The 24,011-nt window shown below is 41.5% G+C and overlaps 1 protein-coding gene across 1 annotated transcript in view; it reads left to right on the top strand.

Moving 5' to 3' along the window:
* The window catches only part of nme7 (NME/NM23 family member 7), a 116,092-nt gene that overhangs the window by 86,988 nt on the left and 5,093 nt on the right, over positions 1-24,011 (top strand). Inside the window, exon 11 of the mRNA XM_062974785.1 lies at positions 2,058-2,165. Coding sequence (XP_062830855.1) covers positions 2,058-2,165 — 108 coding nt within the window. The remainder of the gene's footprint in view (positions 1-2,057; positions 2,166-24,011) is intronic.

Genomic DNA, 24,011 nt, shown 5'->3' on the forward strand with positions numbered 1-24,011 from the left:
TATAGAAGAACAGGATGTAAAATGCCTGTGTATAGCACATTAAAGCCTACATTTCCCCCAGGTTGGTTCTCTGTTTGCTTGTTTTCACAGACAAATTAGCTTCTATGCTTTGGAGGAAATCCCTCAACGCATTCAACATTTCATTTATTGCTCATAAAAAGCTATTTTGTAGCATACCACATTTAGCATGTAAAAATATCCCTGTAAATGTTACATTTCAACAACAAATTGAACTAGAAATCTACAGTTACAAAACTGACCCATTAGTGTAAATAGCTCTGTTAAAATGAGCCTCCATCTTCCCATTAATAACGTGTCTTTCTTCTTTCCTTTTTCTTAAGCATATATTTCAGAGCAGGGGACTAAAAAACCACTTCTGAGTATTCCTTGCTTAGGAAAACTTTATGAAATTCCTGGGGTTGCCATAAGTCAACAGGTGACACATATTCACATTTTTATTTTGCTGGCCTCTTTCATAGTTTTCTCTTTTGAAGTTTTCTTTCAGCTATTCTGTCTTTGGGACGCTTATCCCTTACCTGCCCACTTCCTTATATTTCTCTAAAATTCAGTGTGGTCTACAAAGCTAGCCTTTTTCATAAAATATTTGAGTGTTTTAACACCAGTCATAGCACTAACAGTCTCCCCCCAAATGAAAGATAAAGTACTGGGAAAATTCCGTATTGTCCCTTAAACATGTGAAAGATTGGTGAGCATTAGAAGGTTGGTGTTAGTTTAATTGTAGCATTTATATCATCCAGTTCTGGATGGGGTTACACTCCCCCTGAAAGACTGTGTTCACAGTTTGGGAGTGCTCCTGGATCTGTCTCTCCAAATGTCAGCCCAGGTAGATGTGGCGGTCAGGAGCACATGCTACCAGCTTCAGCTGATACGCCAGCTGCACCCCTTCCTAGATTTGGAGGACCTAAAGATGGTAGTGCACGCACTAGTAACCTCAAGGTTGAACTTCTGCAATGCACTTTACATTGGGCTACCACTGTACCAAGTTGGAAACTTCAGCTGGTTCAAAATAGGACAACCGGATTGGTCACAGGAGCATCCAGGAGTGAGCATATTACACCTATCTTAAAGTCATTCCACTGGCTGGCAATTCATTTCTGGGCAAAGTACAAGGTGCTGGTTTTGACCTTTAAAGCCTTACATGGTTTGGGTCCAGGTTACCTACCGGATTTCCTTCTGTACAATCTGCCCCATATACTTATGTACTCTGGGGGGGGGGGTGGCTATTCCAACCTACCAAAACTCGACTGATGACCATCACGCAGAGGACCTTTTCATCGGCCACCCCAAGACTGTGGAACAACCTGCCGGAAGAGTTCCAAATGAGCTAAATGAGCTGTTGGAATTGAAAACACATCTAAAGACCTATCTCTTCTAGCAGGCCTACCCAGCCAGTTTTATGTATGAATTCAAATTCGTGTCCTGTGTTATAATCCCAGTTTTGTGTATTTAATATGTATTTTATAGAAATACACTTTAATATGTATATTTATATGTGTGTTTATAGAATTTTTGCAATTTGTATGTGTTTTGATAGTGCTGTGACTTGCCTCGAGCCACAAAGAGGCAAGTAAGAAATAAAATAATAATAATAACAATAATTTTTATTATTATTATTGAAAGAACAAAAGTGCTCCTAAAGAACTTCTGGCAAGCTTACTTTTAAATACAGTACATATATATAAAGTTCAAAGCAGAATTAAATTGACCTTTTTAGTTTTTTAAAAATAAGCAATATTTTATTATTATGATAATACAATAATAATAATAATATAATTTTATTTCTTACCCCCTCTCTCCTTGTGGTTCTAGGCAGGTTACAACATAGCTAAAACACAATCATTGTATAAAATACACATATTAAAACATATTTCTTCAAAATACATATATTAAAATACACAGAATAATGATTAAAAAGTGGACTCAAGACATGAATTTAAAATTCATGATTAAAACTGGTTTAATTACCCTCTTTGTGTATACAGTATTTCTGTTCATGTAATAAGCCACATTTTTGGTAATATTTTTGTGTTGTACAGGAAATAGCCCGATATCTTCGTCCTGGTACACTTCGTGCTATCTATGGCAAGAACAAGATCCAGAATGCTGTTCATTGTACAGATCTTCCAGAAGATGGTCTTTTGGAGGTAAGACTTTATGCTTCATCTTTATATTGCAGGATTTTTTTTCTATCTGTATTGGAAGATTATTAGGAGATATTAAGTAACATTTTCAGCACAATCAAAATACTAATCTCAATGTGAGGTGCTTCAACAGTTTAGCATATTTAGCTGAAATCACCACCTTGTTAAGCACAAATCATGAACCTTTTTAATGAGAGGAGACTGGTAGTAGTGGTTTGTTGCTCATAAAGGGTTCTTTTTTTCCATTCCTTTTTAAATAATGAAGACATGCTGTGTGGTTACCTTCATATATGATTCACATACCCATTGATTCAGTGGTAGAGCAAACAATGACCCTTAGGTATTACTTATTTGGTGACTGGACCTTATCCAGCACTGACAATACATGTCTTATCAATGTCACATTAATAATGTACTGAAACACAAAACGCTATCCTCAGGTTCTCTGGCAAACACAGTCTATAATTTGAGACTTGTTAAAATGTCAATCCACATGCTTACCTCCTGTCTGATGCTTCAGACAATATAGCTAATGTTATTGAGATTGTATGGTTCCTTCATCTTCAATCATATAATAGTTTTTGCTAGTGTAATAATATCAAGCACAGCATTGTTGATCATTGCCTCCACTGCCTATAACAGTTGAAGTACCCAGTTGGTGATGGAGAAATTCTTATTATGTCACATTACATGATTGTAAGCATAGCAGCTGTAACCTGAGCTCTGCTACAAGTCTGAGGTGGGAGAAGTGCCATCATCCCCCATTGTATTATTTCAGCCATTATTGCTGTTGTTCCCTTGTCTGCCCTCTGTCTCATGTCACAACCAATTGCACAGGGCGCCTTTCCTGTAGTGGTTTGCACTAAGAACCTATCAGAATCATGCATTTGGAGCCTATGGCGCCTTGTTTTTTTCACTAGTGTAAGGTTGGCAGTAATGAGGGTCCTTTCACCTCATTATTTAAAACTTCTTATGTTCCACAGGCTAAGGCAAGTACTATAGCCTGCATAATGGGAGGGCCATGTGAGGCTTCTGCCTCTTACTCCACCTCTTTTCCCACCAGATGTTAAGATTCTGTCTAAATTACTGCCATCATATGTTAAGATGTCCACAAATTTCACAACTATCACAAAGAGTGAAGGCCTACCCTTATTCTCACCTCTGTCACAAATGTAAGGACCACCTCCATGTCCCACTGCTGTGGACACCACTGGAATATCCTGAAGATTCCTGTGATGAATAGTGTGCAACTTTGATCTCCATTGAACACTATTACAGGCGCTGTGACTAAACCAATATAATACACAAAAATGATATTTTATGAACAGTAGTTAAACATAACAAGCAGATCATTGCTGTAATACTTTTAAAGCCCTCGTTCACTATATTCTCTTAGGTAAATCACATTCTTAAATTCCCTCATTAATTCCTAAACCTGACTCATTCACCTAACACACCACACAAATCTCAGTCCCAAACTGTCGAACCAACCAGCTGCATTCAGATCCTGTCAAACACTTCCACCAATCACTGCTCACTCTAAATATTCTATTTACTCCCACTAGATGCTTACCCCATTACTTCTGTTATTCAATGAATATTACTGCTACTACTAGTCCTACTACTATTGAATTTTATTTGTTACCAACCTCTCCTCATGGCTTAAGGTGGAGTACAGCACAGTCAAACCTCATAAACAATTACTCTGGAGTCCAAAGTTTGAATGCCCGGTCATTCAGTTCCTTCCTCTGAGCTATAGCCTATAATATCTGATATTCATTGATGGTATATCATCCAAGTACTAATAAGGGCTGACCTTGCTTAGCCTATATGTACTTAGAATCACCAGTAAGAATACAGTCATTGTGAATATGGTTTGTTTGAGGGGTGAGAAAAGCTGCATCATAAGACGAAGGAGCATAAGCCTCCTCTCTAGTCAGACTCATTTTCTCAAGATTTTCCCAGCTTGTGATGAATGCTAGATCAATCCCATTCTCAAATATTGCTCAGTTTGATTGTTTGGAATGGGCAAGATTGGACCAAATGGGAGCTTTGCAGGTCCTCTGCCCGTGTATCATTTCTGCCTGTGAGGTCGGCCCCTGCATCCACAGTTTGATAGGAGACTGTCTGATTTTTCATGCATATTTGTGGCCTGAAATGGGGAACTGCATGAGCCAAATTTGATCCAATTATACCAATCAAATATTTAATAGAGCACCAGTTCTGATTGGAGGGTTAGAGGAAGTAATCCACAAGAATTCTGACTTTCTCAGAAATTAGTCTGCCTACAATCTGAATGTGACAGTTTATTATCGGGGAATAAGGTCAAATGAGCATAGCAATAGCTATCATCTCAGAAAAGTCCTTGAATGCTGCTTATTCCCTGGGTTTTGTGTTAAGGTGTCCTAATGTTTCCTAAACTGAAGTTTACTCTTCTCCTGCCACACCGCCTACCTAGAAACACTGCCTCTTGTTATCTGAAGTTTGGGGTATTGTACTTCCAGTGTACTGCATTGCTAAATTTTGATCATGTAGTAGCACATGGATAAGTCATAACATCTTGAAGTAACAATCTCACCTCTAGTGAGATGGCACCCAGGACTTCTGGCTCTAGTGTAATTGTGTACTGCAGACAGTGCTGAAGAAAATCACTGTTTTTCTTTGGTTCATTAGAAAATGTATAGGGAGTATGTAATGGTCTAGAAAGGCAATTGGAGGGACCAGAAGGAAAAAGATTACTGTTTCACATGATCATCGACCACATCACAAGGGCATATTTTTGGCAGCATACACTAGCTCCGCCCTACATCGCTCACGGAGCTCACTCACTCCCATCAAACAATGCCAATGGGAATCCCGGGGTGATTTAGGCTGGAGCTGACGCATCCCTCCACCACGGTAACATGGGAGGCTTCCCGTGTTGCTATAGGAAGCCATGGGGGAAGCCTCAAGGGATCAATGAAATCTGGAGCCAGGTGATGTGGGGCCCCGGGTTCCCCACTCCCCCCCACAACGCAAGACAACATTTAGCGATTCCGGCGGCCATGTGACAAGGTTGCATTATAGTATCTTAAGTCACCTATCCTTATGTATAGAACCTCCCAAAGAATGAACAATACAATTCAAGCAAGCTGGGGCATTTTATCATATGAGTCCTCCTGTGACTCTCCTCTTCCAGAATGCAGCCTAGCAAATAAACGTATCAGCAAATGCTTCCCCATGACAAAAACAAAAACATGTCTCCTGAATGCTACTGGAAGTTCAGCAAAATGTGTTTTGGGGCCTAACAAGTCCTTGAGATGAGTTTTCTATTTGACGACTATGTTTCTTAAGTAGGGTAGCAGTCAAGCATGCAGTCCACTCATCTGCATTCTGAAGTAGGCAGCTGAGAAAGCATGGGCTTGTTTTATATTGAACTCATTTACCTTCAAACAAGATAATATAAATATATTATATATTTTGATTTTATATGTTCATTGTCAGTGACTCATTCTCCCTAGGTTGACTCTGAAACTTTGCTTCCCCCACTTACTGAAAATGACTTCAGTAAGCACAGTAAAGTTAATGAACAACCTTCATGTGACTGACATGGGCCTCAGAAAGAGGAATTTAAATGCCATTGGCCGTCACATGAATGTCCACTTTCATTCATACAAGTCTGAAGTAGAGTTTTATTTCTTTCGTTTTAGTGGCTTTACTCTAAAGTACAGTGTGACACATATAATAGAGACCTTACAGCTAAGGGAATCTAAGGTGATAATAATTATTCTGTTATCATACAGGGGTGATTTTCAAAATGTTCTTTAAGTTACTGTTTTGTGGTTTTTTTTAAAAAAGCATTTAATGGAAAATGTTAAGTTCAGTGGGGTGTCTCAGTGGCACTTTAAAACTAGAAACAAATGAACAAGATGAAGTATGTTTCGGGTGGAGTAGCATCTGATTTGAAATATCATAAAACCATAGAGACCCCAAGGGCCATCCAGTCCAACCCACTTCTGCCATACAGGAAAGCACAATCAAAGCAGGTTTTTAAGCAGGTGGCTATCCAGCCTCTGCTTAAAAACCTCCGGAGAAGGAGACTCCACCCTCCACAAGGCAGCATATTCCATTGCCAAACTGCTCTTACCAGGAAGTTCTTCCTAATGTGTTTAGGTGGAATCTTTTTTTTCCTGCAATTTGAATCCATTGTTCTGTGTCCTAGTGTTCAAAGCACCTTTAAACTAGCTTGTTCACACTCTTAATGGGACATCCCTTCAAATATTTAAACATGGCTATCATGTCCCCTCTCAGCCTTTTCTCCAAATAGCCAAAAAGTGCACTAGTATTGAATTAGTAGCCATAAGAGAAAATTTAATTGCATTTAAGCTTTTAAAGCTATCTCTGCATATTGAAAGCGTCGAAGGTTGCGACAGTGCTACCTTCAGATTTTTATTCTATGGCTGAAAGAAATAGACAGCACATGACAGCAAAAGTGTGGTGATTTTAAAACTAGGAAAATGTGAGTTCAGATGCCCTCTCATCCATAAAGCTTGCCAGGTAACTCTGGGCGACTTGTTACCTCTCAGTTTGTATGCCATTACAAGACCTTGGAAGAAAGAAACAGGTGAAAATCGAATCAATAAATCCTGTTTCTCCTTAGTCACCACCAAAAGAAGGGGGGGGGGGAGAACATGAGGCTGGTAACTGGTAACCAATGCCTTATCTAGGTAACTTACACATGGTTTTGTTTTCTTCAGAGTTAATATACCACATAGCCATCTTTTTTCCAAAGGAGAAAATGATATTAATTGGCTTGCATATTCCTCTTGTGCCAAGGCAGGTGTGAAATAAAATCACTGAATACTCATGGCTGTAGGCCAATAATCTGTGATGTTGGATTTCATATGTTTCCATAGAACATAAATGAAACAGAAAGGCTCTTGATGTAATTTTTGTATGAGAAAACAACAACCCAGGGTGGGGTTTAAATGGTCTAGCTTAGTTTACAGTGATGTCAGTGAGTGATGTCAATTGGGTGCTTTTAGCAAGGCTGTCTACATAGATTTTTCTTTCCCCACCTGCTCCAAACAGCTGGCGCATGAACTACACTAGCAGGAGCGTTCCCTAACATTTCCCAACAACTGTCGCCAATATTGTTACACTCTAGGAATGGCACAAGTGCACATGAAATAGGGGAAGAACTTTGCAAACTAACTAGTACAGTTGCTATAGCTTTACTGATGTAGGGACAGGGAATTGATACCAGAATACTGAAGGAACTTGCTGACATACTCATAGAAATCTTGGATAAAGGGTAAGGTGGCAGAGGGCTGGAGACAAGCAAACATTGCCCATCTCTTTGAAAAAGGCCAAAAAAATACTCCAAAGCAGAACCAAACAAAAAGATCCAGGAGCTATGGGTCAATTATCCTCACCTCCATACAACAACAACAACAACAACAACAACAACAAATGATGATGATGTACAGAACTGGTCTACAATATCTTAATGACACTGCAGTGATCAGTTGGTACCAGCATGGTTTGTCGAGAATATATCATACCTGACTAATTTTATATTTGTTTTTTGATCAGGTCACTAGTTTAGTACTAGTTTAGTAACAAATTAATCCACATTCAAAGTCGTAAGCATCTAGGAAAAAAGGAAAGAAAAAGAAGAAAATAAATGGGGAGGGGAAAGAAAAAAGTATATACTGTACATATATATAGACATATGCTAAACTAAAACTAAGGCTAAGGGATGATATGATTGCGTTCTGTGAATTCCTCAAGGGCTGTTGCATATCTGCTTTGAACTGGATTATCTGAGTCCACACTGCCATATGATCCAGTTCAGTGTGGATTTTCTACAGCTGTGTGGAAAGGGCCTAAGTTGCAGAGGCAATGCTTTGAAACTTTTTGATAGTACGAATGGTTCAGCAATGGAACCAACTGCCTACCAAGGTGATGGAGTCTCCTTCTCTGGATATATTTTTTTAAAGGATAAACAGTTACCTGCTGGGAAGGCTTTAGCTGGAGATCCTGCATAAAGAAAGGGGCTGGATTTAATGGCCCACATGGTACTTTCCAACTCATTACTCTGCAATCATACAGCAGTGTGGAGTAAAGATAAAAATGTTTTTCACTACAAGACAGCTGTGCTATAGATTTTATTGAGTCATCTTTAATAAGAAAACAATTTGCGAGTTTGTCTATTGCAGTGGCTTTCAACCTGTGGGTCCCCAGATGTTTTTGGCCGTCAACTCCCAGAAATCCTAACAGCTGGTAAACTGGCTGGGATTTTTGGGAGTTGTAGACCAAAACACTTGAGGACTCACAGGTTGAAAACCATTGGTCTGTTTGCACTTCAGACCATTAGCTTTCTTAATAGCCAGTTTACTTCAGCTGTCAGAGTAACCAGATTATAATACCCTGCCTAATAGTGAGAAAGAATTATTTCATGACTGCACTTTAATATACACCCTGCAGAAACTAGATGGGGTATAACGTTCAGAAGGCAAGTTAGCAAAATGGCTACACACCACGTCCATGGTGAGGAACCATTTGATTAGTGGTTATTTGGATCATCCCCAACATGTTTCTTGTTTGAAAGAAAAGCAAGCCATAAGTGTATGTAAGTTGCTTTGAACGTTTTAAATATATTTAAATAAAGTGGAAATTCATCAATTAATTAATAGAAATAAATTTCTGGAATAGTCTTGGGCTTCTGTTGGATATATCAGGGTTTTTTGGAGTATTAGCTTAACAATAACAGTCAGTATGGTTTAGTGGTTTGAACACTCGACTGTGACTGGAGATCTGGACTATGGAAACCTATTGGATGACCTTGAGCAAATCACACACTCTCAGCCTCAGGTAGGCAAAGGGATCATCTTTGAACAAATCTTGCTAAGAAAATGCCATGATAGGTTTTTCTAGGGGCTGCCATCAGTTGGAAATAACTTGAAGTCAGTGACGACAGCAATTTTTTATGCCACTATTGGTGCCTCTTGGCCTTCCATCTGTGGCTTTGACATCACTAACTGATCTTACCAATGCATGCCATGCACCCGCTACATGACATTCATGTTCTGTAGCCTCACAACAGAACATTACTCACATGGTGATACTACCAGCTTTCCTGCTGCTTTCTTCTCATGTGTTCTTTCTTTTTCATTTCCTCTCCTCTTGCCTTCCAATGCCACATTCACCTTTGACTCATTCAGGTTATATTATAATTGCTTCCTTTTTGAAAATATAACCTCCGTTTTTGGTATCTGTCTGTTTGTGAGGTTAAAGATACAGTTCCTTTTACATTTGATTTAACATTCAGCTAATTATGGAAAGGCAGTGTGACAACAGCACTAAAGGGCTCTGATGTGGAAGCAGTTTTATTTGGAAAAGGTTTACTTATATTCACTGGAAACTAACATAAATAAGCTTGAATAGAATTAAACAGCAAATTATATTTCTGTGTCTTAAGAAAAATCTTAGCCTAGAAGTAGTTGGTAATTGTACAGTTGTCCTAGTTTTGCTATCATACCTCAGTCCAAAGGAGAGGATACCTTTTTCTGTATTTCATTGCGGTGGTGCAATGGGTTAAGTCCTTGTGCTGGCTGAAAGGCTGACCTGAAGTTTGGGTTGTTGACCTGAAGGTTGCCGGTTTGAATTCGCAAGATGGGGTGAGCTCTAGCTTGTGCGGACATGGGAGAAGCTTCCGAGCTAACACATCCTGGGCAATGTCTCTGTAGACGTCCAATTCTCTCACACCACTAGCGACTTGCAGTATGTTTGCAAGTGTTGCACCCCTAGGCTGCGTAGGCACCTCAAAACCACACTGAAGCCCCAGAATATAAGCAAGCAAGCTGTTTATTGAAGATTATGAGCAAGCAGTAGCAAATCAAAGTTCAAAATCAATAAAATGGGTTTGAATCCACAAGAACAACGTAATTAAAGATCTTGAAGCAAGAGTCTATAAAAGCCACTCAAAGAACATAGTCCAAACTGGATATCGAAATAAGTCCCAAGAAAAGTATCATGAATAGTCTGAACAAGATTTTAAGGATTAATCCAAGGCATGAGTCAAGCTGGAACCACAGGAAGCAAAATTGGAATACAGGTTTATTTCAAGGTACAGAGTCAATGCTGGAACACAAGGCAAGGGTCTTGGCTGGAACAGAAATCCAAACTGCAAAATTACTGGAACATTCAACTGGATACATTGGAACTCAAATCAAGATACAAAGCAGCAGGAATTCACCGGAACATGAAGCAGATATCTTCTTTTCTTGGATAAGCAAAGTTACCACCTCTGACTCTATCAGAGAAAGCAGCCCTTCTTAAGGAGAATTCAAGGTCCCTTCCCGTGAGAATGTTGCTCATTATTTCGTTTCACAAGTAAACCTTCTAACATACTCTCTTTCTTGATACTATGATTTTATACTTCTAAACACTGATAGAGGATGCAAAGAGGACTAGAGTAACACCACAATATATTTTGTTTGGCACCCCCATGCTTTGGCATTGGAGCAATGCAATATAAGGATATTTTAGGATTGGTTGCCATTTCTTGGCTCAAATTAAAACAGGAGGAAGAGGGGGGAAATAATAATCCTGCCTTTATCCCAGTTCAGAACTCAAGGTGGCTGGCAACAATTAAAACAAATATAGCAAAACATGTACCACATAAAAAAGTTTTAAAATATAATTATACTATTTTAAAAACTACTTAAAAACAAAAAAGCATTAAAGAAAAACAGTAAATAGAAAATACAGACCCTTATACAGATCTATCTGAGACCTACTATTTATTTTATTTATCATATCAGAAACAAACTGAGAGTACATTTATTTAAATGTATTTAAAAATACATTTAAAAACACAACATTAAAAGCTTGGCATTATACTAAATGTCCTTTGACCAGTAGCTGGCCACTTGGAGTGCCTCTGGTGTTGCTATAAGAAGGTCCTCCATTGTGCATGTGGCAGGGCTCAGATTGCATTGTAATAGGTTGTCTGTGGTTTGCTCTTCTCCACCCTCACATGTCGTGGACTCCACTTGGTGTCCCCATTTCTTAAGGTTGGCTCTGCATCTTGTGGTGCTAGAGTGCAGTCTGTTCAGCGCCTTCCAAGTCGCCCAGTCTTCTGTGTGCCCAGGAGGGAGTCTTTCAATTGGCATTAGCCATGACTTGAGGTTCCGGGTTTTAGCCTTCCACTTTTGGACTCTTGCTTGCTGAGGTGTTCCTACAAGTATCTTTGTGGATCTTATAAAAGTATTTCTTGATTAAGGCATTGGTGTGCTGGCTGATATCCAAACGGTATGGGTTGGAGATGTCATTGCCTTGGTCCTTTCATTATTGGCTGCTACTTCCCGGCGGATGTCAGCTGGTGTAATACTGGCGAAACTATATAACTTCTCCAGTGGTGTGGGGCGTAGACATCCTATGATATTGCAGCATGTCTCATTAAGAGCCACATCCATTGTTTTAATGTGGTGAGATGTGTTCTGTGTTCTACACTAGTCCCGTGTATTCAGCAGCAGAGTAGCGAAGTGCAAGGGCAGATGTCTTCACTGTATCCGGTTATGTTCCCCAGGTTGTGCCAGTGAGTTTTCATATGATATTGTTTCTAGCACCCACTTTTTGCTTGATATTCAAGCAGTGATTCTTGGAGGTCCAGAGTAACTCCCAAGTATTTTGGTGTGCTGCAATGCTCCAGAGGGATTCCTTCCCAGATAATCCCCAGAGCTGGAGATGCTTGTCTGTTCTTAAGGTGAATAGCACACGTCTGTGTTTAAGATGGATTAGGAATCAACTGGTTTTTCCCTATACTACAGAAAAAATGGTATTTTCCTACCTGCAGAAAGATAGCAAGATGGAGCAAAATAGCAGAATAGGAATGTGCTGATTTTTAAAAAATGTATGAAGAGATTATCATTTCTAAAGCTGCTTTCAAAGAAGTATCTGTTGAAATTCGCTCAGTGAGAGCTGATGGCATGGAGGTTTTTGCCCTCAAACAATTGCAGCCCACTCTGAGGCACAGGGCTGACTCATTGCCGGAGTACAGACTACAGAATTCAAAGGATGTCAGCTCATTTTCATGTGATCATCAAATTACTCAACATACAATAACCAGTGCTTTCTCCATCTCTGTCATATAACGATCCCTATTTTGAAAATGCATGAAAAACATAAGGGGAAACAGTTGATTTGGTTTTATTTGAAACATACTTCCTTTTAACCAAAATGTTTGAAGCTTACACGTAGTTAACTTGGACGCCTTTGCCCCAAGGCTTACAATTTAGATAAAACACAATGGAGAAAGGAAAGAGGATGGGAGGGTGAGAATTGAGGAAGACAAAAACTAAGTTCAGCAGCAGCTGGATCCAGGCAGGATGGAGGGGTGCCTGCGTATTCTTCCTCCTCAGAAGTGTGATAAGACACACTGAAGACAAAACATTGTTGTGTGCTATCAAGTCATTTACAGAGTTTTCTTGGCAAGATTTGTTCACAGGGTTTGCCTTTGCCATCCCCTGAGGCTGCAAGAGAGTGTGTCACCCCAAGGTCTCACAGTGAGTTTCCATGATTGACTGGGCACTCAGACTTTGTACTCCAGAGTCATAGTCCAGTGCTCAAACCACTATTCTATTCTGACTCACAAAATTATAACATGGAATTTATAAGGTAATGAAGTATTTAGATTTCTTCCTTTTGCTAGAGCTTTTGAGACCACTTGAATTAATCAAAATTGGTTTTTAGGTGACTTAATTTGCTTTGATTGAATTCAAATCTTGTCATCCCCGTATTCCCATGCTCCCATTTTTCTTGCATGCTGACAATTTCCTTTTTCCACCAGAGTTCTCATTCACCACATACAAGCTTCACATGAGTTGGTGGCCCCTTCGCAAGGGATCCGGGTAGGCTAGTGGGGTAACTGGCTATCCTGCAGCATGTCTAGAATCCATGTAAAGCCCATCTAACTAGGCAATATGGGAACTATACTCTACTGCTCAGTTTTCTTCTCATTATTTTTTCTCTCATTCCAGCGTTTGTTCAGCCTTTCCTTCTCCTCAAACATAATTCTCCTCCCAAATCTCTGGATAGTAAGATTTCTTTTTGATCTCTCCCCTTTCCACCTCATTAGCATATGTATTCACGAACACAAAGATGCATCCTTGGAGACACAAACAGAAAAGGACCTCCACTCACCAGGCATTTGAGCTGTACTTTTCCCCAGCAATGAGAATGGGCAGTAATTTGGAAAATAGTCCTGAGATACACACCTTTAGCTTCTCCTTTCTATCCACACCAAATTTCAGGTGGCTAGCCTCATGTTCTTAGAGCTATATGAGAGAGGAGAGCACTTATATGTCTCTTTTAATGTTATTGGTTTATACGTTTATCATACTTTATTATTTATGTTAGCAATGTTTGACATGATCTATTTGGTTTCACTGGAGTGGTCAGTTAATGTCTACAGCTCTTCACAAAGTCAATTACATATTAAGAGTACCCTTTAATTAATCTCTGGTGAAAGTTACTGTTAAAGATGCTGTTGTCTAAATACTGAATGTGAAGTACCGCCCACCACGATGAAACATATGTTTTGCTCCCTCAACGATGAAACATATGTTTTGCTCCTGTTCTTCTTTGATATTTGCCTTCATGTTAAAATGAGTAATTTGCAATGAAAGGATGTTTGATACATAAAAACCACCAATGGCTTTATGTGTTGTAGATATAAATATAACTTTTGCAAAGAGGAGTGCATGTGGTGGTGGTCCAATTTGGGCATCTTTCATTGGCCTAGTAATCCATCTAGCCCAGTGTGAGAAGCAATTTATCTGGGAATAAGACACACTGAAATTATTACATTTACAGAGGCAAACTGTATAAAAATATGCTAAAAGAAGTAGAATATTTCATAATTGTGTGGGAAGAAAAGAAGGACTGGCCACTAAGAAAGTGACAGTGCTGTGCAAGCTGTTGAGTTCATCAGCATACAAAATACACCAGATATTTGAAATTAGAAAAGTTTTGTTTTTGCTACATACTTTCAAGTTGACTTTGACTTAGGTTTTTCTTGGCAAGACTTATCAAGAGCGGGATTGGCATTGCCTTCCTGTTAAGCTGAGAGTGTGTGTGACATGTCCAAGGTTACCCAGTGGGCTTCCATGACAGAGTTGGATTTGCATTCTGGTTCCCCAAGTTCTGCTACAATGCTCGAGCCACTACAACATGTTCACTTTCAAAAGTTTAAAGATACTAATTAAAAGCAGTAATGATCATTACCAAGAACTCTTTTCTCTATGCTGGGGCAGCCCAATTTTTGAACACCTGCCAGCTTGTGCTGTTCTGCCCACACTTCCACCAAGGCAAGCTGTTTAGTTGGCATCCTGTAGTGAGCTGCCTTGTGGTTTTTCTGTTCAGTGTGTTTCCCACTCACTGGCTTTTCTCATTTCCTTATTAAGCAAAAGCCTTGTAGCTCTCAGCGGGGAAGGATCTGTGCCGGGGTGTAGACACAGGAGGGAATGAGGACTTTCCCCCAACAAATAAGAATTATTCCCCTCTCCCATGAAATTTCCCTGCAATCCCCAAATTTTTAGAATTATGGAAAGTGAGATTTTGAAAACGTTTCACAGCTAGAACTCTGATCCTTGCTGTGCTCACCACATTCTTTTGGTAACTTTGCCTGTCCCGTTTCTTTGAATGCCTAAACTCTGTTTCAGTATGGGTTCCACCAAATTAAAAAACTGAAGAAGTATTTTAGGGGAAGGGAGGTGTTTTATTTTGTGCAACAATGCTTTAGCTATGTCCACTCCTTAGCTATACTACCATCATAAGGTAATCACTTGACTTTTTTTTCATGTCAGGAGTGACTTGAGAAACTGCAAGTCGCCTCTGGTGTGAGAGAGTTGGCCGTCTGCAAGGACGTTGCCCAGGGGACACACGGATGTTTGATGTTTTACCATCCTTGTGGGAGGGGTCTGTCATGTCCCAGCATGGGGAGCCAGAGCTGACAGAGGGAGCTCATCCGTGCTCTCCCCAGATTCGAATTGGTAACCTTCATGTCAGTAACCCAACTTTCAGGCTCAAGGATTAACCCAGGCATGGGCAAACTAAGGCCTGGGGGCTTAACGTGGCCCCCTGAGTGCCCACCTTAGGCCCTCCTCATTTTCCCTGTCCTCTCAGCAGAAAGACATAGTTGCCCACTGTATCCTTATGCAGAAAGGACAGGAGAGGACGACACGCAGCAGTTGAGAGCCCTTTGGAGTGCTCTCAGCCACCTCCTGTCTTGTCCTGCTCCCGGCATAAGGATGGTATGAGTGGTCCTGTCCTTATGCTGAGAGAATGGCCTGAGGAAGGCATGGAGCTGCTGAGAGTCCTCCGGAGTGCTCTCGGCCATCGCCTGTCTCCTCCCGGCATAATCCTGAGAGGACAGCTCGAAGGAGGAGGATAGGGGCAGTCGCTGTATGTTTGTTTTCCTCCCAGCATAAGGATGGGTGAGTAGCCCCGTCCTTATGCCAGGAGGACAACCTGAGGATGACCCGGGCCCTGCCCCACCCTCTCCTGGTCCCATCCTCTCACAGGCCATCTTCCTCCCAGTCCTATCCCACCCAGTGTGTGCCCCGCTGCTCGTCCTCCCACCCTGCCCTTCTTGGTTGGGCCCACAATGTGGCCCCAAGGCAAAAGAGTTTGCCCGTGCTTGGTTTAACCCATTGCACCACCGGGGGCTCCTATCACTTCACATGGTTTATGTTTATAATGCTATTCATATACATAACCAAAGCTATTTATATTTACCTCGTGGATTTTAAAAGGTAATGTGTACTACTTCCTGCTTTTATTTCCTTTTTAGTTGTTTCAAAACATCTGTCCAAAACAAAAGAAAATGGTCTAATTTTTTTTAAAAACAAAATCCCTCAGGATATGTGTTCTTTCCTCACTCTGGATATTCTGTTTACAAGTACTAACAAATTTGCTTTACCATCTTGATGCACAGCCCTGAGACTTGGGAACTGAGAAAGGACAAGTGGACTCCAACAGTTCTCAGGGCTGTTATCTACAGTTCCCTTTTCTTTTAGTAAATCCAGGCCAAATATAATATAGTTTCAAACTAGACATCTGTTTTATGGAGTTCTAGCCTACCTTGTCATTTATGTGGTTTTTGCCTTTACTTTTATTTTTTTTCCTCCCAAGTGAATATGGCCTTTGCATATTTACCTGGCCAAAAGCTTAATTGAAGTCACTGGAATAGACTTCTTGGCAACCATGGATAGTAATGGATTATGAGTGAAGTTGCAGGAAACAGCGCATAAAATGCTGTTGATAGAATAGGATCACATTGTCCCCTCTCAAGGTTTGGGCTGGGCACGGCTTTAAAAATAGAACCAGACTCCAGTGAACTCAGTGAGACCAGAAGAGCTTTACCTTTGTGTTGTCGAAGGCTTTCATGGCCGAGATCACAGGGTTTTTGTATGTTTTCCGGGCTGTATGGCCATGTTCCAGAAGTATTCTCTCCTGATGCTTCACCCACATCTATGGCAGGCATCCTCAGAGGTTGTGAGGTATGGAGAAACTAAGCAAGGAGGTTTATATATATCTGTGGAAAGTCCAGGGTGAGAGAAGAACTCTTTGTCACACTGGCCTCCAAAATGTAAAATGTAAAAGACTTTATGATCCTGGCCAACATAACCCACTTTGAAATTGAGTTTGCTGTTTGGTTCCCTACTAATTCCAATCAAATTAGGAAGCTGTCAGATTTACAGGATGGTCACCATCTTATTTTATTTGTTGCCCTGTCTCTGTTTTGTCTGTTTCAATTGCATGCCTGATCTTTCATTGATTATGTATAACCTCCTCTGGGAGTCTATTTAAAGCTGAGGAGCAGCTTATGAATGCTATCAATCAATCAGTGACTGAGTAAATAAAAATTCCAGATATTTCTGTCTGCACCTTCAAGTGCTAGCGTGAGTTTTGTGAATTAAAGGAGAGAGAGCATGTGTTTATTTCATGCCTCTAATGCTGCTAGAACTCCTGGAGCCACATATAACAAATAAAATCCTGGAAATCTGACAGGTCTCCTACTGGATTAGAATTATAACATTTGAGATAAAAGACAGAATCACAAAATGCAGAACTGTTAAAAGATAGTGGTGTGGATCTTTTTTGCATTGCACTGCATTTTGCTTTGATATAAAAGCAACAGTGTGTAAATGAGTAACTCTGCAAAGAATCAAATGGCCAAAATGTTCAGTTTTCTTCTCGCATTTTCGTATGTCACGTTGAAATCAATGGGGCTCACTAGGTAAACGCAGGTGTGGGATTACAGGTGGAGTTACAAATTAACTACGGAGGGATTGAGCAAACCAGCCATTGAGCAGTTTGGAACCTGCTCCTCATTTTCCCAGAACACTGGCACTTGTAAAACAGGAGGCGCAATCATCCGAAGCCACAATGAACCACTTGTCACTGAGCTCTTCCTTCCTCGCCACATTTCCTCTCTCAGTAGCCTTTCAATAATTCACAAGGGGGGCTTTGTTTCTCCCAGTCATCTGCTGATGGGGCAATGCCACCTTTCATTAGCAGTCCAAAGTAAGTGGCATAATCCTGTGTAAGATGCTTTAAATACTCAATGAAAAGGGAAAACATGACGAAGGCTAGCAAAGGCAAGCTACACAGTCCGGCTGTCCTTCTATTACTGTGCTGGTCTATTCTCCAAGATATGGAATTTAGGATCACTTACTTTTAGCACCCTCCTCCATTTTTGTTGGAAATCTAGGAGATAGCTCAAGCTTGTCCATGTTTTTTTTATACCAATTTCATACTAATAGCTGTGATAGTTTTGCTGCTGTCACTTCCGTTTGTTTAGGGTTTTTTTTTTGTATGCTTTAATGATTATGGTGCAGGGTTATTGCTTTACATTGACTCTGATATTTTCTGAGCACTGATTTGTAGACTTTCTAATTGAATTGAGAAATATTGAATATTTAGAATAAGTAAAATAATAGTGCTGGTGCGGCAATAATGATATAATTTAGAGATGCTTGTTAGCAGGAATTTTGTTTTTTAGTATGTCTTCAGTTATATGTAAAGGTGGTATAACATATAGAAAATATTGACATCATGAACTGTAGATGTGGCAATGCTTGGAAATATGATTGAGAAATATTTCAGCTCTTTGCTGAGAATTCATTCAAGTGTGTCTCTGAATACCACTTACTTGGGATCATGAATGGGAAAAGACTTTTGCTCTTATACTCTATCAGAGTTTGGAAAAGTAAACTTTGGGACTGCCTAGCCAGCATGTAATCCAGAAATATAACTTTTCTGAGTTCTAGATCTGCTAACCACTATATGTACAGAATGCTGGACTAGATTTCATCTATTAGGACTCTTACATGTTATGCTCACTAATCGCCTTTATGTGGGCTTTGTAACAGATCTGTCTGAACCTAGTCTTTAAAGTGATTGTACCCATCATGGTTTAAATTCATAGAAACTCTGAGACCCTTTTGTGCACTTCATGCATTTTTTAAATTGTCTACCTGCTTTTCTCACCCTCTGACTTTTTGGGCTGTCTTTTGTAAATTTCTACTTCATATAGCCATGCAGATCAAATTCTACCAAGTGAAGCAAATTGTTTCTTATATATTTGAAGTGCTTTCTCAAATACTTTGTATACTTTGTAATAACTTCATTGTTATTATATTCTATAACATAGGTTGGCAATAGTGGTGGCATTTTTCAGATTAGCAATATGCTGAAGCATATTCAGCATATTTTGTTGGTTTTTTTTAAAGATTTAATAAGATTAAAATATATACAAATTTGCTACTTTTGTAAAATGCATTTCATTCTGGGTATCTATCAACTAGCCTAAAGGAGGGAGCACAGAAGGACTGCTGTAACTCACTTAGACCCAGGAGATGGATTAGGTCAGTGGTTCTCAACCTGGAGTCCCCAGATGTTTTTGGCCTACAGCTCCCAGAAATCCCAGCCAAGTTACCAGCTGTTAGGATTTCTGGGAGTTGAAGGCCAAAAACATCTGGGGACCCCAGGCTGAGAACCACTGGATTAGGTGCTGGTGCTTAGAGATGGATGTTGTAGATGCAGTGTGGGTAGAGCTACATTCAGCTCCAAGATGTCTAAGAAAGAAAGAGTTAAATGCTTTGGAGCAGAGGAGCTCCATCCTGGGCAATGACTCTTATCTTTTAGAGCTGCCTTAGATAATCAAGTGTCGAATTTGAACCAAAAACAGACAAGTGCAGAGCAGTCTTCAAACTTAATTTGGCATGTTTTTCTCTTTTATTTATTTATTTAATTTATATACCGCTCTTCTCCCACAGGGGGACCCAGAGCAGTCTTACATAATGGCAAGATTAATGCCACATATAATGCAAAATATAGTAAAAACCAACAATCGTAAAAACACACTTAAAAACCAATATCATATTCAATTAAAACAGTAAAACACTGTGTGACCGTTACAACAGGGCCAGTAGCATTAGGCCAAAAGTCAGAGCCAGTCTGTATTCAACTTCCCATAAATCCAACGAATACATCAGCTTACATCAACTTGTATCTTAGAATGGGCCAAAAGCTTGGGCCCATATCCAGGTCTTCAGCTGCTTCCTAAAAGACATGAGTGAGGGGGCTTCCCTAATCTCCCTTGGCAAGGAGTTCCACAGCCGCGGAGCCACCACCGAAAAAGCCCTGTCTCTCGTTCCCACCAAACGCACCTGAGACGGCGGCGGGACCGAGAGCAGGGCTTCACTTGAAGATCTTAATCTGCGAGACGGCTCATAGAGGGAGATACGTTCAGAGAGGTAAGTTGGACCAGAGCCCTTTAAGGTTTTGTAGGCCAAAGCAAGCATTTTAAATTGTGCCCGGAAGCTAACAGGCAGCCAGTGGAGCTCCCTGAATGGCGCTCCAGTTAGTAACCTGGCTGCAGAATGTTGGACTAGTTCCAGCTTCCGAACAGTCTTTGAAGGCAACCCCACGTAGAGAGCATTGCAATAGTCCAAACGAGATGTAACAAGAGCGTGAACCACCATGGCCATGTCAGGCTTCCCAAGGTACGGGCGCAGTTGGCGCACAAATTTGAGTTGTGCGAAGGCCCCCCTGGCCACCGCCGAAACCTGGGGTTCCAGGCTCAGCGATGAGTCCAGGAGGACACCCAAACTGCGAACCTCCGCCTTCAGGGGGAGTGCGACCTCATCCAGCACGGGCTATAACCCCATACCCTGTTCAGCCTTATGACTGACCAGGAGGACATCTGTCTTGTCTGGATTCAACTTCAATTTGTTTACCCTCATGATGATCTCACCCAGCGGCTTCATGTTAATCAACAAAGAGGACAGTACTGAACCCTGTGGGACTCCACAAGACAATGGCTGTGGGGTAGAACAGCTGTCCCCTATCAACACCTTCTGGGTACGATCCTCAAGGAAGGACGAGCCACTTCAACGCAGTACCCCCAAGGCCCATTCCAGTGAGGCGACCCAGAAGGATACCGTGGTCTATGGTATTGAAGGCTGCTGAGAGATCCAGGAGAACCAGCAGGGACACACTCCCCCTGTCTAGCTCTCTGCGGAGACCAAGGAGACTAAGGCCGTCTCAGTTCCATGCCCCGGTCTGAAGCCAGACTGTGCCGAATCTAGATAATCAGTTTCAACCAAGAACCCCTGGAGTTGCGAAGCAACCACACGTTTCATGACCTTGCCCAGAAAGGGAAGATTGGAAACAGGCTGAAAGTTATTCCAATTAGTGGGGTCAAGTGATGGCTTCTTCAACATCGGTTTTATTATGGCTTGTTTGAGGCTGGCTGGAAGTCTGCCTTCCCAGAGGGAGGCGTTCACCACCACTCTTACCCACTTGACCAACCCCCCTCTGACTTCTTTAACCAGCCAGGATGGGCAGAGGTCTAGGATGCATGTGGTCGCTCTCGCTTCTCCAAGGACTTTGTCCACGTCCTCGGGTTGCACAGATTGAAATGAATCCATCAAAATCGGACAAGCAGCTGTTCTCGCTACATCTTCGGAGATTGCACCAACCGCGGCGTCAAGCTCGGAATGAATCAAAGCAATTTTCTTTGAAAAGAACTGGGAAAAAGCTTCACATTTCTCTGCCGAGTCGTCTGTGGCCGCAGTTTGAGGGGTGTTATTAAGCAGCCCTCTGACTGTTCTAAAAAGCTCGGCAGGATGGTTTTTGGCTGCCTCAATTCTAGAACTATAATAGTTTTTTTTTTTGCAGCAGCAGCAGCAGCCATTGCTTTGCAATATGCTCTCCTTTGGGCTTTGACCCATTCTAAATTTGATTCACTCCATCGCTTTTGCCACACGCGCTCTAGGCGCTTCATCGCTGCCAACTCCCCAGAGAACCAGGGTGCCAGTTTAGCTCTGCACATTGCGAGGGGCCACTCCAAAGCGATCGTGTCTGTTGCCCTGGCCATCTCCCAATTATAGAGAATGACTAGAGCATCAACAGAATCACCTACCGAGGAGGCGGGAACATCCCCAAGAGCCATCAGGAATCCATCTGGATGCATAAGCCTCCTGGGGCGGACCATCTTAATGGGCCCACCACTCCCGCAGAGGTTAGGGGTCGGAGTAATTCTAAACTTGACCTTCAGAGGTGGCACACACTACTGTTTTAAACTGTCCCCAGAATTTGCTTCTGGTTTCTAGTTCAATCAGTGTGTTTGTTCTTCGTGAGAATTGCTATGGACGTCACCCATAGAAGGAGACACAGGACCAGGCAGCCTCCGCAGAACTCCTCTGCTCAGCTGCATTTACACAACAGATTTGAAATTCTAACACCATTAACATACAATCAGGAAACACATCTTGTGGAGGACCACAGTTTCTTAGATACCACTCAGTGGGCCACCCTTGATCAATGCGCAGGGGATAGCCCGGACGGGGCCAGTGCATCACCACATTCACACTTATGTAATCATGCAAATGCTCCATCCCCAATCGTAGACCAGGAGCAACAGGAACATCCTTGGGAGAGTAATGGGCTCTCGGATGTATCTCAATGGACTGTTATTGATGAATGCACTGGGGATGTTGAGGAGGAGGACAACACTTTACACCTGCATGATTCACTTCAACAGGAACACTCTTAACGGGACATACACACTGTCTTGCACAAAAAGGACCCTGTCAATCCTCAAAGGAAACAGGTCTTGGTAGTAGGTGACTCCCTCCTTAGAGGAACGGAAGCCATCACTTCCAGACTGGATGGGATGGCTCGAGAAACATGCTGCCTCCCGGGGGCAAAAATACACCATATCACTCAGAGGCTCAGCAGGCTCCTAAAGTCCCACCACCTTATGTTGATTCATGTAGGTACCAATGACACCGCTAGGCATACTTTTCAAAAGATCACAAATGATTTTCGAGCTCTGGGAACAAAGCTAAAACTGTATAATGTACATGTGATCTTTTCATCCCTCCTCCCCGTTGTAGGACACGGCTCTACAAGGGCCAGAAAAATAGTGCAGGTCAATAACTGGCTCAGAAAATGGTGTCAAGAGGAGCATTTTGGCTTCCTTGACCATGGTCTACTCTTCCAGGAGGATGGCCTATTGGCAAGTGATGGGGTGCATCTCACACAAGCAGGAAAACATCTTTTTGCACATAGACTCACAAACCTCATCAGGCGCACTTTAAACTAGATCTACTGGGGGAGGGGAACAGCCTGGCGAACACTATATTACCCACGACCACAGGGAACCGCCAAAAGGCTAAACGGAGGGCTGCACAAACACAGCAAGGACCAAGTACAGAGAGCACAATAATCCCAAATAAACAGCTCAAGGGGAGGTCACAGGGGCTTACATGTCTTTACACCAACGCTCAGAGCATGGGAAATAAGCAAGAGGAACTCCAACTCTTAGCACAGCACCACACATACGATGTCATAGGCATCACTGAAACCTGGTGGGATGACTCCCATCACTGGAATGTAGCCATTGAGGGCTATAACCTCTTTCACAGAAATAGAACAAAAGGGAGAGGAGGGGGAGTAGCTTTATATGTCAAAAACAGTTATGTTGCAGAAGAAATGCAAGACTGTAATCCGGGAAACCAGCTAGAAAGCATCTGGATAAGAATCAAGGGAACCGGGACTCAAAAAGATCTTGTCGTGGGTGTCTACTACAGACCTCCGAGTCAGGATGAAGGACTTGATGAAGCCTTCTGTCAACAGCTGACCAAACAGGCACAAAGAAGAGATATAGTAGTCATGGGTGATTTCAATTATCCCGATATCTGCTGGAAAACAAACTCAGCCAAGAGTACAAAGTCCAACAAATTCCTCACTTGCCTTGCAGACAATTTTATGGTCCAGAAGGTAGAAGAGGCAACAAGAGAATCAGCAACTCTTGATCTAATCTTAACAAATGTGGAAGACCTGATCAATACAGTTGAAGTGGTTGGATCCTTAGGGGCAAGTGACCATGTGCTCCTGGAGTTTGCAATACAAAGGAATGCTGAAACTAAGACAAGTCAAACACGCATTCTCGACTTTAAGAGAGCTGACTTCCAAAAAATGAAGGAATTACTGAGCGGCATTCCATGGACACCAATATTAAAAAACAAGGGAGTTAAGGATGGATGGGAGTTTTTCAAAAGTGAAATACTCAAGGCGCAAATGCAAACAGTGCCAACAAAGAAGAAAAATAAGACAAGTGCAAAGAAGCCAGAATGGATGTCCAAAGAACTTCTAACTGAGCTAAAGCTCAAAAGTGACATGCACAAGAAGTGGAAAAGGGGAGAAATCACCAAAGAAGAATTCAAACGTATAGCCAACACCTGTAGGGAAAAGGTTCGCAAGGCTAAAGCACAAAATGAGCTCAGGCTT

This window comes from Anolis carolinensis, chromosome 3 (genome assembly GCF_035594765.1).
Source record: "Anolis carolinensis isolate JA03-04 chromosome 3, rAnoCar3.1.pri, whole genome shotgun sequence".
NCBI lineage: Eukaryota > Metazoa > Chordata > Lepidosauria > Squamata > Dactyloidae > Anolis > Anolis carolinensis.